Raw genomic sequence first — 16,466 nt, 5'->3', positions numbered from 1 at the left:
GTTTTTTTCACATTTTCCATTGTATCTTCGCTCCTATTAGTCGCAGCGTGATGGTTTACAGCCTAAAGCCTTCCTCGATGAATGGTCTATTCAACACAAAAATAATTTTTCAATTTGGACCAGTAGTTCCTGAGATTAGCGCGTTCAAACAAATAAACAAACTCTTCAGCTTCATATATTAGTATAGATTTAAACGCAATTTGGTTCCTTAGGTTTACGCGAATTTTAGACATTGAAATTAAACCGCGGTAAAATCCTTAAAAGTAGTTTTATTTAAACGCACTGACTTTGAACATCCTGCTCCATTTCATATGGATCTCCGATTAAAATAAAAGGAAAATACTGCAAGGTGATAGAAATGAATCATAACCTAAAAACGGATAACCAAAAATGTATATAAATTAGAGGTAAAAATTTACATTGTTCAGTCATTCAGGAGAATTTTGAGGATTCAGAGTTTTACCTTGCAAAGTGAAATACATTTTCGTATACAATATATTAAAATGAGGAACCGAAAATATTCCTTTTGGATAGTATGGTCATTGGTGAATATCTTCAAGGTGTCAAGCATGGGCACCGGCAGTTTAACCATCGCCATTGACGATACAGGCACAATGTCTGATAAACTCGACAAAGTTAAAAGCAGTGCTCATAGAATTATCGACATAGCGTTTCAAGCGAATCCTGATATTGAAAATATGGTGCTCGTGTCAATTAACGACCCACGTAAGTCATACCTACATTTATAATATTATTGAGGAAATGCTTTACATTTCATCCCCAAATCAATTGGCTTTGAATTTCAGACTTCAATTGAGTTGTAGTCAATCTGCTATCCCAGCTGATTAAATTTTATGTACAAAAGAGGCTTACACATATGACCAAAAAATAACATCTCATCTTGGGAAGAATTTTGATTTTAAAATACAATTAAGTTATTATAGACAAATGATAAATTCTACTTACGACACTATCTCTTTTGATTATAGATTCCAAAATAAAGGCCATCACCAAAGATCGCAACAAATTCCTACTAGCAATAAATGCGTTAAAAGCACACGACGTTAAAATTAACGATTGTCCAGAAGCATCCATGAATGGAACACTGTTAGCTTTAGAAAAGAGTCTTCCCAAATCTCATATTTACGTATTCACCGATGCCTCGGCAAATGATTATCAATTAGCTGAGCAAATTATTCAAATGTGCAAAAGGAAACAAATTGAGGTGAGTGATAAATGTAACTCAGCAAAATATCCCAAAAATAGTTGAAAGAATAAATATTGAAAGGACAGTAAAGGAAGTATATTCAGATATGACTACATAGATAGCTGAATATTCAAACTTCCAGGATAATTAAAATGATACCAGTAGGTCAATACGTTAGTACACGTAGGACGTTAAGTTTCAATACTACCATTTAAATGAAAATGTAGCATACTTGTGAAGCATGAATAATAGTTGGGATAGTCTAGAAGTAAAATCGTAGGATTTTCAAAACAACGGTCAATCAATCAATCGTTATGTGCGTTTTAGAAATAAATAATATTATTATAGTTCTTGCATTTCGGAAGGATTATAATTATTAGAGATGCGCCGAATAGTGGTTTCACCGAATAACCGAATGCCGAATACTATTCGGTTTTAAGTTTACCGAACCGAATATTCGGCCGAACTATTCGGTTCCAAATTTTATTGCCTCGCCGCGTAAACCTGTTTCTACATGTCCTTACTTGCCGCCCGCAAGATTAAACATTTTAAAAAATGTTATTTTTCAAGTTTTAACTGTTTAGTTTCAGAAATAAATATTACTAGCTTTTCGCCCGCGTCGAGGTCGGTTATATGGCGTTTCCAAAAGAACTCTTCAAAAGTCCGGGATAAAAACTATCCTATATTCTTTCTCAATGTCAACTCTATCTCTGTACCAAATTTCATTAAAATCAGTTCAGTGGTTTAGACGTGAAAGCGTAACAGGCAGACAGACAGAGTTACTTTCGCATTTATAATATTAGTAGGGAATTAGTAGGGATTATTGTCTTGTTCTATGATTGAAATATTTTGTTTGGAGGTCTAAAAGTATAATTTATGATTAAAGCGTTTTTAAAATTAAAATAAATATTGACTAGAAAGTTGTAAGTAAAATGTTGTTGTTTAAGAAATTAAAATGTTGATTTTTGGTTAAAAATAAACACTGAGTTAAAGTTTATTTGCTTTTATTTTATTATCTTTAAAATAAAAGCAAATAAACTTTAACTCACCTATTCCTTCTTTCTCAGTTCTTTAATAAAATGCACTTTTAGCATTAACTTTTATGACTTTTGTGAAGAATTTTCAGATGCCAAAGTCTACCTCTCAGTATCTAATATGCTTTTATTTTATTATCTATAAAATAAAAGCAAATAAACTTTAACTCAGTGTTTATTTTTAACCAAAAATCAACATTTTTTTCATTGTATTTCGTAGACTTATATCAGAATAAGTAATATCTTTTAGTTCTACATCGGGTAATGTGGCGGAGAAAAAAAGAACCGAATATATTCGGCACCAAACCGAATAATTCGGCCGAATACGAATAGTGAAAAAATTGCCGAATATGCCGAATACCGAATAGTTATTCGGCGCATCTCTAATAATTGTGTAAATATGCGCCTGATCGCTACGCCTGATCTCTCTCCAGTCGTGTCGGATTACTATCTCATAGAGCTAGCAAGGAACAGTGCACCCGTGCTTGCACACACGGTGTTGCACGGCACGGGTGTATACGGAGTCCTAATCATAAGCTGATGCGGCGACTCGCGACCCCGCCGCGCTAGATCATGTTTAAGGACTCCGGTTGGGTCCGCAACTAGTCGGGCAATCCCAATAAATACGCATGAGTAAACCGTTGCTGGTTTTAGTAATAAAAGATCTAATATTGTTTTTCAGATTAATTTTATTTTACTTGGTTTCTGTGAAACACAACACGAACCTGGATTTACAGTCTACAATGAAATAGCGGCGGCTTGTTCTGGATTTGCGTTTTACGTTGGAAGGCAATCGCTCGATCCGGTAAATATATTCCGTTACTATTTATTGGTTACGTATAATTCTTTTCCTTATAAAAGTTATATGAAATACATATACGGTAATATTTTAGGTGATCAAAACAATTGAAGAAAGAATAACGGGTATCAGGACTGTCATGGTTACAACGGGAGTCCCATCTGAAGTTTATACTAATATCCCTGTAAGTAGAAATGTCATAAGTATAAAAAAATTGAAAATCAGCATTACAATTCTAGTCCTAATTTTAATTTCTTTTGGATCCTCCAATTTTTTCATAAGAATACCCAGTACCAGCTGAAAATAATTATACCTTAAATCTAGCTTAGCTTTTAGCTCTCTCTTCATCACGGCTGTCTTATATGATGAGCTCATTTAAGCATTGGAATAACCTTCACATATACATTTTTAATATCTTTATTAATCAATCAGATTACTCTTCTAGTTCACAATAGACGACCATACGAAATACGCAGTTGTGTATGTATCTGGCTATGATGTATCTCTCAGTATAACGGGCCCACCAGCAATTCAACAAGATATCTTTAGGAGTGAAAATGTTATTGTAAGTATTTTTAGGACGTGGTTTTTGCTTAACTTCGAGTTATATTTTTGTTTTATAGTAGCAATAAAAATCATCATCTGTAAAAATTTCGTTTATTTTTTTGAGGTTTTTATTCATGAGGTCCCGCCATATAGGAACGGACAAATAGATAGACATACAGACAGATAGACGGATAGACAGTGGACATTTTTTTCCCCGTAGCCTATTTGTGGTACCGGCAGTTTTGCGGATTTTTACAGACATTTAAACCTAAGAGAAGCAGTAAAAAAATTGCAGGTTACTTAAACCTAAAAGAAACAAATTTTAAGACTAAACACTTGTTTAAAATGAAGAATAAAATCTCCTTTTTCTAAATTTTTCAGGTCGTCAAAGTAGCTAAGGTGTCTAGCGCCAGTGATTTTATTGCAACCGTAAGAGGTGCAGCCTCTACCTCAGTTAAAATTGTCGGCAAAACCAGCTTGGTCTTTAACCATGGCTTCTCCAAATTAGTGCCAATGTCACTAGCCGAGACTTCACAACAACCAATTGCCAGTAAGTTTATGCTTGCTTCTTTTTATTTATTTTTGTCTGTTTAGTTGAATGCAGAACAAAACTCACCTATTCCTTCTTTCTCAGTTCTTTAATAAAATGCACTTTTAGCATTAACTTTTATGACTTTTGTGAAGAATTTACATTATTTTTCAGATGCCAAAGTCTACCTCTCAGTATCTAATATTTATCCAAAACATTTAGTACATGTGACATCGGCTCATATTTTGGGAATGGATAACAAAACAATCCTTACTCTGCCTCTGACCAAAACTTCTAAAGGTTTCTACGTATCGAAGCAGATAAAAGCGCCTTCGGAAAAATTTCAAATCGTGGTAAGTAAATATGACAAATAGTAAAAGATTGCTTGAGAGAATTATTGACAATGCATCAAGACTGAACCCAGTTAATACAGGGGTCTTTAGCGAACCTTACTTACGTTTTACCGTTACGCTTGTTATCTTTTACTAATAGAAGTTCTGCCCATAGTCTCATCAAACAGTTACAAAGCCAACATCCTGGCAAATTGTAAAACTATGTATCAATAAACCCTATCTGAATTTATTAAATACGTTTTTGAACGGTATTAGGTGGAGGGGAGCCTAAAATCTTCAGGCAATATTGTAAAGAGTATGACAAAAAATCCTGTCACGCCACAAAACCCGAAAAAAGGTAAGTTTTTTTTTAATCGAGACTTAAATACGTAAATTAATGTATTATTCCAAGCTTTCATCCAGTTCTTTAATGATTCATTTATATTTTATAAATTTTCAGTCAAACCTGTTGTTAATATAGTAGAAGGTCAAAAGATAGAAGTAGAATTTGACGGTACTGTCAAATTGACGTGTAAAGTGTCCGGCTACCCAGAACCGAAAATCGGTTGGATGACAACTGAGGGGACAATAAATTCTTCAGTGGTACGTTAAACATGATGCATTTGTTTATTTAGGCAGATCCCACATATGGCTTGCGCGATCCTCGGGCGTGTGAGCTGCACGGACGCGGCGTGCGCGAGCTTCGGGTGTTAACGCCGTGTGACGTGTGCAAGGCGTGCGCGCGGCGCTAGCATTGGCGTTTAGCCCCCTTAACAATTTGGCCAGTGTCGTGTTAGCATACGTCGTTGCGTTACTGTTCTACAGTCACTAATAAACTGAACTCAGCGGAGGAAACACTACTGTTAGCTTTATTACTAAAAACTGTTTGTTTCGCGCACGTTGCATGCACGTAACACGGCGGCAACACCATGCAGCGCGCGCGCGGCGGCCGCACTACTCGCACGCCAAATGTAGGGTCAGCCTTACATTTCCACGGGTATGAAATGAATCAAAAAATAAAAGTAATAAAACAAAATTACGATTTTCTGGTTTAAGTAAACAACTATCTTACATTTTTAATATGTATATGGGAGCCTTTTTCTTCCTCTGCTCTCTTGAAAAATATTTTTTATACTTTGAACCGTCTAATTAATTCGTCATCAATCAAATTTCGATTTCCACCATCGCTAGCAGTAAATACTTATTTCTTTCTCATATAATTATCGCTGACGGCTTGAAAAGTCTGACAACCAGTCCAACCAAAGGGTATCGTGTTGCCCAGGTAGCTGGGTTGTGGAGGTCAGATAGGCAGTCGCTCCTTGTAAAACACTGGTACTTATCTGAATAGGGTTAGACTGGAAGCCAACCCCAACATAGTTGGGAAAAGCCTAGGCCCATGATGATAATGATTACTGTCCCTAAGGGGGTCCAAAACAAATAATAATTTTATTTATATTTTAATATTATTGTTTGCTATTTTAGATTTCAATCCTGCAAGTACCTAATTACATCAGTTACCTAACACGTTTCAACGTCACGAAAAGTGACAACTATAAGTGCTATAGCGTGAACAATATTGGAAGAGATGATAAAGTAATATATGTCGCCGTTAAAGATGCCTTTATTGTGAAATCGGTCCCTAAAGGTAGCTTTCTTTTCTAATTATTTTAATACTTGAAAGCACTGTTTTTTTTAAGACTTGACGATATAATAATATGTATAAGTAATCGAAACGCTCTGTTATAAGATATTACCCCATGAAATTAATGACCTAGTAATGGTATGTCAATGTTTAGGTACAACTGGAATATTCTACGGTTCTGGAGGCATCATTAAATGTGATATTACATCAAAACACCTGATGAATATCCGATGGTACTACGCAGATGAAATCACTCGGATAGACAGAGAAATGTCCTCATCAGATGTATACCAGATCTCTACAGACGGCAAACAACTAAAAATAATGAAAATGAATTTAAATTTGGTCGGAAAATATACTTGCAAAGCAACTTTACAGAACCACGGAGATGTTCATAAGACTTTCAGCACTAGAGTAACAGCAAACGGTGTTGGTGAGTATTATTAAGATCTGCTCTGACATGAATAACAAACCCGTTTATTACTCGTTTATACTAAAACATAAAATTGTTAAAAAAAATTCAATGATTTACTCACTTTAGTGGCTCCTGTAGCTTCGGGAGAAAATAATAAGAAGGCTATAAAAGGTTCTGCTGCTGTTATCAACTGCAGGTAAGTTTCGAATTGTTTATAACAATAAAGATTATTTACTTGTTTTTAATAAATCTTTGTAATTTTTTAGCGTCAAAGGATTTCCGAAACCGAAAATTTCTTGGGAATTTAAGGGAGCAACCACAAAAAGCTTTGTGAAGTTGAATGGTGTTAGTAGTGAGTATCGTATTCCGAGAGTAGAAGAGAAACATGCAGGAAACTATAAGTGCGTAGCAGTCAACGACATCAGTAGTAACTCACACGTCACCACACTTATTGTTCAAGGTAAAACAATATTCATATTGCAGCAGTCGTTCGTAGTAATTGAAAATATGTTTTGCTTCATAATCCTTCAGATGCAGTTTAGTATATTCACAATAATTTGGTTGTTCATAGATAAACCTAAAATAACTACAGTACGCACAGCTGTTTACAAAAGTAACGAAGGAGCTGATCTTTTGAAAATGCCATGTGACGCCACTGGCATTCCTAAGCCGGCTATCACTTGGAAGAAAAATGGTGCAACTATTACTCCAAGTAAGATAAGGAACCTATATAGCTATCAATTGATTTAAATAAGCGATACTCAAAATAAAAGTCTCTTATTCAAGACAAGATACTCTGTACCCCATTTACACACAACATCTTATATACAGCAATCTCTATCCCTACTTAGTCAAATCTTTATATGATATGACTCCACTATCACAGATTTAAAGGAATACAGTCTACTTTATGTAATTTACTTGGATATATCTGCAACAAATAATCTCCAACATTTCGATGTTTCCAGATGCGAAGTATTCAATAGAAGCAGGGGCGCTCATTATTAAAGATATTAAAGTTGAAGACTCTGGTTCTTATTCTTGTGAAGCTATAAACGAAGTGGGCGCAACTAGAGCAACGTTTAAAACAATGGTCCTTCGTAAGTAAACCAATCGTTATTTAATAAGTGTTCCTTATAAAAGAAAAAGGAGCGCGATTTAAATATTAATCCTCAGTCTCCTAGATTTTTTTTCTATTCTCCTTATTTTTTTTCTTTATCTGAATAACCATTTTCTGAATGATTTTATTTCAGAAGCTCCATTGGTATCGGGAGTCGCTGAAAAAAACGTAAGATTAAGAACTTCGGATACTATTGAGTGCAAGTAAGTAGGCACATAATTGTAATCAATTATTTTAAGAAAAATCTATATGGTATTTAAAATTTTATCGCACAGAATTTTATACTTATGAAGGTTAATTATTCACAATCATATTAATATTTCAGAGTTGTTAAGGGAATATCGACGCCAAATATAACTTGGCAGATCATGAGAGAACCCGCAAGAAACTACGAACCGCTGGTAGACTCAAAAGAAGTTAAAATAATTCCACAACTTGCAGGCGTCAGTGTCTTAAAAATATTTAATATAACAGATAAACACGCTGGCCGTTATAAATGTGTGGCAACGAATGAACTAGGAACTACTGAACACGTCACTACAGTCAAAGTGGAATGTAAGTATATTATTATAATTGTTTGCGTACCGTGAGAAGTTCACTTCACTCATGACCCGGCTCCTATTATGGGATGCACAAATAGGACAAGTGGTGAAAATGTTAAGACTTTAATTTTGTCTAATATGTGGTGGGTCGGCTACTATGGACTATTAGCATACGCTCTATACGAGAATAGACATGAATCATACAGAGTGAATGATGAACTTGAAAACTATTGATAAAAAGTAAGGAGGCTATTGATATTCAGCATGGACTTGGTGGGATTGAAAGTGCCGGAAGAGAACACATTGTAGATGTTAAGTTAGCAGATGGTTACTCACTTCTCACCAGGGTGGGCTTCAGTTTGGGTAAGATGAAATGAATAAGAGAAACGAAACATCGGGAACTAAAATCTAAAATTGAACCGCGATAAAATCCGTAAAAGTGGTTTCATTTGAATGAATATGAAAAATCGAAGTTGGACAAAAGCCTAGTATTGATATTAAAAAAATGAAACTACCTAGAAATAAAACTTTATACAATATAACATTTAATAAAAACCTAACTTTCACAAATAAAAAAAAAACATTTTTTTGCAGCACCATTTAAAATTATTCCACTATACAAAGGTGTTGAAGGCGATTTTTCTTTAAGGATCTTTTGTATGACCACTGGTGATCTTAAGCCTACTATTACTTGGAAAGTTGACGGAGCTACCATTACACCAAGTAAGTAACAGCTATTTCAGCAAAATCTCGTGAATGAACCAAGGACAGTAAGCCAAGTGTTAATATGAAAGTAAACATTCAAGAACATTAAAGAATCTTTGATTGACAGCGAGATTGTCCTAAATACATATCGCAGCCCTGGGTCAAAGATAAAGAGCATGGGTCAGTTTTAGTCAGTAAAAGTCTGACACTCCTTCTCGCTCAACACAGCGGTAGGAGAAAATTACCTTTTTTGAATGTAACATAGCACACACTAATAATTAATTGTTTCAGGTTCTAAGTACACCATTAAAAACGGAGAACTAGTTATTTATTTCCCAAAACAAAACGACAGTAAAATATACGTCTGTGAAGCCCAAAATTATTTGGGTACTCATAGTGCCGAATTCCAAGTACAAATTGATGGTGAGATTTAATCTTTCTTCTAATATATAAAATTCCCGTGTCACGATGTTAGTTACCGTACTCCTCCGAAACGGCTTAACTAATATTTACCAAATTTTATATGCGTATTCAGTAGGTCTGAGAATAGAACAACATAAGGGTTGCTCACACAATTATTATTTTTTTGGACGAAATTGTTTGTTTTTATTTTTTTTATAATGTGGCATTAAAAATACATACAACTAGAAAAAAAAATCGGCGATACAACGTTTGCTGGGTCAGCTAGTATAAATATGAAGATACTATAGTGTACACGATACATTTGAAATCTAAACATTTTTTATATCCCACATTATGATTTAAGAAAATTTTGATCGAATAGGCATATTTATTGTATAGCTTAAATTCTAATTAGTTCCAGAGATACACAAAATAAGGCCTGTTGTTAATATAGAAGAAGGTCAGAGAACAGAAGTAGATTACGATGGGATGGTCAAACTGTCGTGCAAAGTGTCCAGCTACCCAGAACCTAAAATCAGTTGGATGAATGCTAAGGGAACAGTAGCTAAATCTGAGGTGAATAGAACAGCAGTATTTTTTAAATTAAAATATTTCTAATCGTAGCAGAGTTGCATATATTTTTTTCATTTTAGAGTTCGACCCTGATAGCACCCTACGACTACATTAGTTACATAACAATTTCAAACATAACGAAAGCTGACAAATATAAATGCTATGCCGTAAATAATATTGGTAGTGATGAAAAAGTAATTGATGTCGACGTAAAAGATGCCTTTGATGTTAAATCAGTACCCGAAGGTAAACTTTAAAAATATATTTTTAGCAAGTAAAAACGGAAAACTACAGAAGATGCCAAGCCCTATGCCGCACTAAAAAACAATGATTAGAAATGAGAAATGATTAAAAAAAATGCTGTTGCTTAATTGACCTTTAATGCAAAAAAATTGCAAATCGTGGCGGTACTACATTGCACTTAAAGCGTCTTGTTTCCATGATTGAAATGATTTAATTTAAGATTTTACCACATTATTCAGGTACAACTGGAGTGCTCTACGATTCTGAAGGAATCATTACATGTGATATTACATCAAAACACCTGATGAATATTCGATGGTACTACGCAGATGAAATCACTCGAATAGACAGAGAAATCTCCTCATCAGAGCTATACCAAATCTCTAGAGGCGGCAAACAACTAAAAATAATGAAAATGAATTTGAATTTGGTCGGAAAGTATACTTGCAAAGCAACTCTACAGAACCACAGAGATGTTCAGAAGATTTTCAGCACTAGAGTAAAAGCAGACGGTCTTGGTGAGTGTTATTAAGATCCGGTACATTATAATACAAAATTGTACTAGATTATACTAAATCTATGATTTTCTTACTTCAGTGGCTCCTGTAGCTTCGGGTGAAATTACTACGAAAGCTATAAAAGGTTCTGCTGCTGTAATTAGTTGCAAGTAAGTTTTAATACAATTGTAGAAGACAGGGCACTCGAAGCACTTTCCATAAATGAATTAAATTTTCAGGGTCAAAGGATCACCAAAACCAAAAATATCTTGGGAATTTAAAGGAGAAACTGCTAAAGACTTTGTAAATTTACCTGGCGCTACTGTAGAGTTTCATATTCCGAGTGTAGAAGAAAAACACGCAGGAAACTATAAGTGCGTAGCAGTCAACGACATCGGCAGCAATTCACACGTCACCACACTTATTGTTCAAGGTGAAACAATGTTTTATCACACGCTTATGTACTGAAAATTTAAAACTTATTGTGCTTGTAGACTTTTCAATACTGAACATTTATGAATTCGTTTTTAGTATTTTTAATTCATTTATTTGATCAACAGATCCGCCCAAAATAATTACAGTACACACATCTGATTACAAAAGTAACGAAGGAGCTGATCTTTTGAAAATGCCATGTGATACCAACGGTATTCCAAAGCCGGCAATCATTTGGAAGAGAAATGGTGCAACTATAACTCCAAGTAAGATAAAAAAAAAACAAAATACACATAAATCATAAGAAGACTAATCCAAATAAAAGCTTGTTTATTGAATACAGGCTAGTTTACCTAGCTGTAGTTGAAATTATGTACAAGATATGCAATTAATAATCAACAACAAAACGATGTTTCCAGATGCGAAGTATTCAATACAAACAGGAGCGCTTATAATTAAAGACCTTGAAGTTGAAGACACTGGTTCTTATACTTGTGAAGCTAAGAATGAAGCGGGCGCAACGAGCGCAACGTTTAAAACAATGATCCTCCGTAAGTAAACCAATTCACCAAATTAAAATAAAATAAATGTTTTTTTTATTGTTATGAGGGTTGAAAATCTTTATCCTTGTGTAAGACATTACTTGAGCATATGTGAATATTTTACCGTTTTAAAGGATTTATGTTATTTTAGAAGCTCCGGTGGTATCAGGAGTTGATTCCAAAAAAGTAATTTTAGGAACCTCGGACACTATTGAGTGCAAGTAAGTATGATAAAATCATTTTAGAAAAAACTTTGAATTTTAATTAAGAACTTCTGAGCCCGCAACTTCGTGTTTGTGAATACATTACCATTATTGATGAATATTTGAACAACAACCATGAACAGCTAAAACAAAGTTTTCTTCTACTAATATAACTATACAACCCCTCTCCCTCAACCCTTTTCCTGTTCTTTCTCCGACTAGTAGACTATCTGTGAGCCAAATTTCATTTAAATCGGATCCTAGTTTTGGTTTGAAAGCACGACAGACAAGCGTTACGCATGTATGTAACTAAGTTAATGATTACAGAATTGTCAAAGGAGTACCAACACCAAATATAACTTGGCAAGTTATGAAGGAACCCTCAATAAAGTATGAACCGCTCATAGATTCAAAAGAAGTTGAAATAGTATCACAACCTGCTGGTGGCAATGTGTTGAAAATATTTAATCTAACCGATAAACATGCTGGCGATTATAAATGTGTAGCAACGAATGAACTAGGGACCAATGAACACGTCACAACCCTGATTGTGGAATGTAAGTGAAATTTTTGTCGTATATTGTATCATGAAATATAAGTCAAACCGTGTGAAAGATAAATAAACGAGAATGCAATCGTAGTGATGAGTCGTACTTTTAGGTCATTCATGAGCAAGCATATAAAATCAGCTTCGTTTATATTTTTTTGCAGCACCACCTAAAATAACTTCACGCAACTCAGTATACAACGGTGTTGAAGGCGATCTCGCCTTGAGGATTCCATGTAATACCACTGGTAATCCAAAGCCAACCATAACTTGGAAGGTCGACGGAACTATTATTACATCAAGTAAGTAACACAACTATCACAATAGATACTCACACATAAATGAAATAGCAAACAACTTTATCATGAAAATTAAATATTTGCCTTAAAAACTTCAATTTATTTAAGAGCGATTCCAACACAAAGGTGTAAATCATCGAGCCCATTTTTTTCTTAAATGTTCTATAGTAACAACTCACTTTTTTAGATTCTACTCGTAAGTATGCTGTTGAAGACGGAACGCTAATAATTGATAGTCCGATACGAGCCGACAGTAAATCATTTACTTGTGAAGCAGAAAATTATCTTGGTACTGTTGATACCGTATTCCAAGCAAAAATATATGGTAAGATTTAGAAAATATATTTTCTAAACAACGCTCCACTCTTTTTTGCTTAATTTAGTATAATAATATATCAGTTAAATGACTATCGGATGTTATAAAGGATTAAAGAAAAGCGTACCTATACATACCTGCAGCTTGGAAATCCATTCTATTCATGACTAATTGTTTAATTTGCTTCAGAATACATACAAAAAGTTAATATAAACGAAGGCGAAAACAAAAAACTTGAATGCGAGGGATATAACTCCAAATCTAAGTCAGTTAGATGGTTAATCGTAAGTTGTATTTGTAATTATTGAGTTTTTTCCAGAGATTCCTTTCCACCTAGAACATAAGTAAGTTTTGAATGAGCGGTTGCACGGAATGTCTCAATTCCCAAAACGCACCCAATTCCCAAAAACAATACCAATTTTAAAATTGTTCCTAACACGGAACATTTAAAAAATTGCTATTGCTTTAATTCATTCAAATTTATATTCACAGGCGGGTGTTGAGTTGAAATTAACGGAACCATTCGTAAATATCAAGAATGCTAGCATCGACAAAAGTGGTAATTACTCATGTCGGGTCACTGATAAGTATGGGGATACATACACACAGACATACATAGTCGATGTTGATAGTCCACCAAGATTTAAGTATGAACATCTGGATGTCATAGAATGGGGAGGTGATGTTAAAAATGTACTTTCAAACTGTGATACTGAAGCAAAACCATTGGCAAATGTGAGTAAAATTATCTTTTAATATCAATTAACATTCATCACGTGCACAGTGGATGTAGTAGACCAACTTATTCCTTCTATATCTTGTAAGAAGTTTGTTTTGCAAGACGAACATTTTTTTTTTGATTTCAAGACATTAATTAAAAGGAAACTAAATGGTAAAATTTAATTACTTACATTGTAATATTATCGTTTTTTAAATATTTTAACTTGATTATCTTCTTTAATCTCATCATAAATTTTAGGTAGCATGGTATGTCAACGGGAAAATGTTAAGCGACCAAGATTTAAAACAATTTGAAGACCATTTTAAATGGGGTCGATATTCCTGTAATGTTTCTAATAGTCATGGTTCAATACAAAGAAGTTTCGATGTCATATCTACGGGTAAGTGGAGACATAAAACTGTATTACATAAAAAAAAAAAACATTGTTTTGCCTCAAGACAAACAAATTAGTATTGGTATTATTTAACATTTAAGTTATAAAATTCGCTGTGTTCTTGTATTTACCATGTATTCAAACGATTTATTACAGAATGCTATATTAACAAGAATGTTAAAGATAGCGAAGACATGCCACTGATTCTTAACAATGATATGGAGTGGCCATCTTGGAAAACTCCGAATAATCATTACATAGTGAAACCACGTGAAAGCATTAGGCTTTCTTGCCCAAGTCAAGCGAAAACATTAAATGAATTTCAAACATTTAACAGAAGCACATTAGAAGCAATTTGTGTGAAACAAGACATATTTGAAATTAATGGGAAAAATTACACAATAGCAGATCTGCATTGCAAGAATGTTGTCACTCCTTACATTATAAATGAAAAAACTAAATGCCTAACTAATGCTTCTCGTATCATACGAGTAGGGTATGACGTAAAGAATTTCTTGGGGACATACGATGTCTGCTTCGATCATAACAAAAACGTGCCACTTTACACTCGTACAGTTCTGAGTGGGGCTTACGATACTCCGAAGACATCAGACAATTGGCTTCAGTACCCTGCCTTAGCTGATGAGAAGCTGGACCATGGAGTCACATGTGAGAACTCGACATCATCGTGCTGTTACAGTAGAACATTGCTAGTCAGTGATCGAATCTTCAATGAACGTCCGGCGCGGGATAGCACGTTTATAAAACCATTAAATACAGTTTTACAATGGCACCCCTGTACAAGTAGAATGGTATAGTATTATTATTATGGCTTTAAGATTTAATTCTTACGTTGTGGGTGTCGACCAGACTCAAAATGAGCCTTTTGGATCACAATATTATTATTCTATAATTTTTATATTTCAGACCACTTGGGAAAGTATAAATGATATGATGAGAACTCAGATACAAGACTTCGGCAAATTTGAAGCATGGTCGGGTACACACACGTTGGAAGAAAAACGCGGAGTATACATACCGCGGTATTTATGGATGGTAAGAAATATTCAAAATTTCGTCTCCCAGTCGCACGAAATTCTATTTTAGGACTAGATATTGCGCGCGACTTTGTCCGCGTTGTTAAGATATAAGTTAGGAGTTTTTGTAGCACTACTGCTCTGCTCCTATCTATTTTAACGCCAGGGTTTATGTTAAATAGCTTCATTCAATACTTTCAGCTAACACTAAAGTTTTAAATCAGACTTATATTTCCTAATACTAGCGCGTTTAAAGAAACAAACTCTTCAGTAGTATAATTTTATGTTATAATATTGATGAAGGAAGAATTTAAAATAAAATAATACAAAATTTGTTTTAATAAAGTCTTATTTTAGTTAATTGGTGAAAACCATGTTAACAAACTTGCAAAATCTTTTAAGTTTCTCATCTGAATCCAATACCCAGGTACCGAAGTTCAATGCGAAGAACATTCTAGCTATCGTCCATGTGAATGACCCGTCACCTACAGACAAGGACATCAAATGTAGGAACATCTGCAACGAAGACGACCAGCCTTGGTTCACTCCTGAAGATAAATTTTCATATTGCTGTAGCGTAGACGAGTTCCTGTCAGTGTTTAATCTAAAGGGACATGGCATTGGAGGCTTCTAAGCAACTAGATTTAAAAGATTTTGATTCTGAAGAAAAAGATAGTTACTCCTACTTAATAAAGACTATTTGGTGTACTCATACGAAGTTTGCAGAATGATTGATGCACGTTCGACGCTTTCAAGATTTAAAGAACAAAAAAATATATACGACACTGTTCTTAAACCACTTCACTAGATTTAAAGATTTCTAATATTCAAAACAGAATAAAAAAAGAAAGAAAATAAATGAATAATGGAATATTGTTATTTTTCTTCACTTCACATACCTACTCACGCTATTAAACTCTTTTAAACCCACACAGACATAGTGTGCTTATTCCTCAGTTGCAAACGATGAGCGGAATTACCATACACAAGCAGTCTATATATATCGTTGTAGGAACGGGGTTATAGTTTGCTTAAAACATAAACATGGTATATTCGATTGCTATATGACATTAAGGAAATAATGTCATTGACAGTTAATAATTATTTAATTTAGAAATTTAATTTGAACTGAACTTGTTTTTGATGACACACATCTATAGGCGACGATAAACCGAGGCACATCTATAGGCGATGTAAATTATTTTATATTTAAACTAGCTGTCCCGGCGAACTACGTACCGCCTAACAGATGATGTATTTTTTTTCCATATTTTAGAACCGTATAAACCTTCCCTGGAGTGCTACTAAAATGAGCCAATCGGTTCAGCCGTTTTCGAGTTTTAGCGAAACTAACAAACAGAGATTCATTTTATATACCTACTAGCT

At 34.3% G+C, this 16,466-nt stretch overlaps 1 protein-coding gene and 1 pseudogene across 1 annotated transcript; both read left to right on the top strand.

The window, feature by feature from the left end:
• Window positions 1–569: 569 nt before the first annotated feature.
• Window positions 570–15,961, top strand: LOC113500200 (annotated as a pseudogene).
• On the top strand, window positions 8,748–10,630 carry LOC113499919 (contactin-6-like). The gene is made up of 5 exons (XM_026880524.1): window positions 8,748–8,889; window positions 9,163–9,294; window positions 9,689–9,849; window positions 9,927–10,092; window positions 10,329–10,630. The coding sequence occupies exons 1-5, from the start codon at window positions 8,826–8,828 to the stop codon at window positions 10,619–10,621; spliced, it is 816 nt and encodes a 271-aa protein (XP_026736325.1). The 5' UTR covers window positions 8,748–8,825; the 3' UTR covers window positions 10,622–10,630.
• Window positions 15,962–16,466: the final 505 nt, after the last annotated feature.

The sequence above is a fragment of the Trichoplusia ni genome, chromosome 13, assembly GCF_003590095.1.
Source record: "Trichoplusia ni isolate ovarian cell line Hi5 chromosome 13, tn1, whole genome shotgun sequence".
In the NCBI taxonomy this organism is placed as follows: domain Eukaryota; kingdom Metazoa; phylum Arthropoda; class Insecta; order Lepidoptera; family Noctuidae; genus Trichoplusia; species Trichoplusia ni.
Note: the sequence above shows the minus strand (reverse complement) of the source record. Positions and strands in the feature narration are given on the sequence as shown.

Coding starts and splice junctions, on each gene's coding strand:
- LOC113499919 (XM_026880524.1), top strand. CDS start 8,826: ATGACCACTGGTGATCTTAAGCCTACTATTACTTGGAAAGTTGACGGA. Junction 8,890..9,162: donor CGGAGCTACCATTACACCAA/GTAAGTAACAGC, acceptor TAATTGTTTCAG/GTTCTAAGTACACCATTAAA. Junction 10,093..10,328: donor TGTTAAATCAGTACCCGAAG/GTAAACTTTAAA, acceptor CACATTATTCAG/GTACAACTGGAGTGCTCTAC.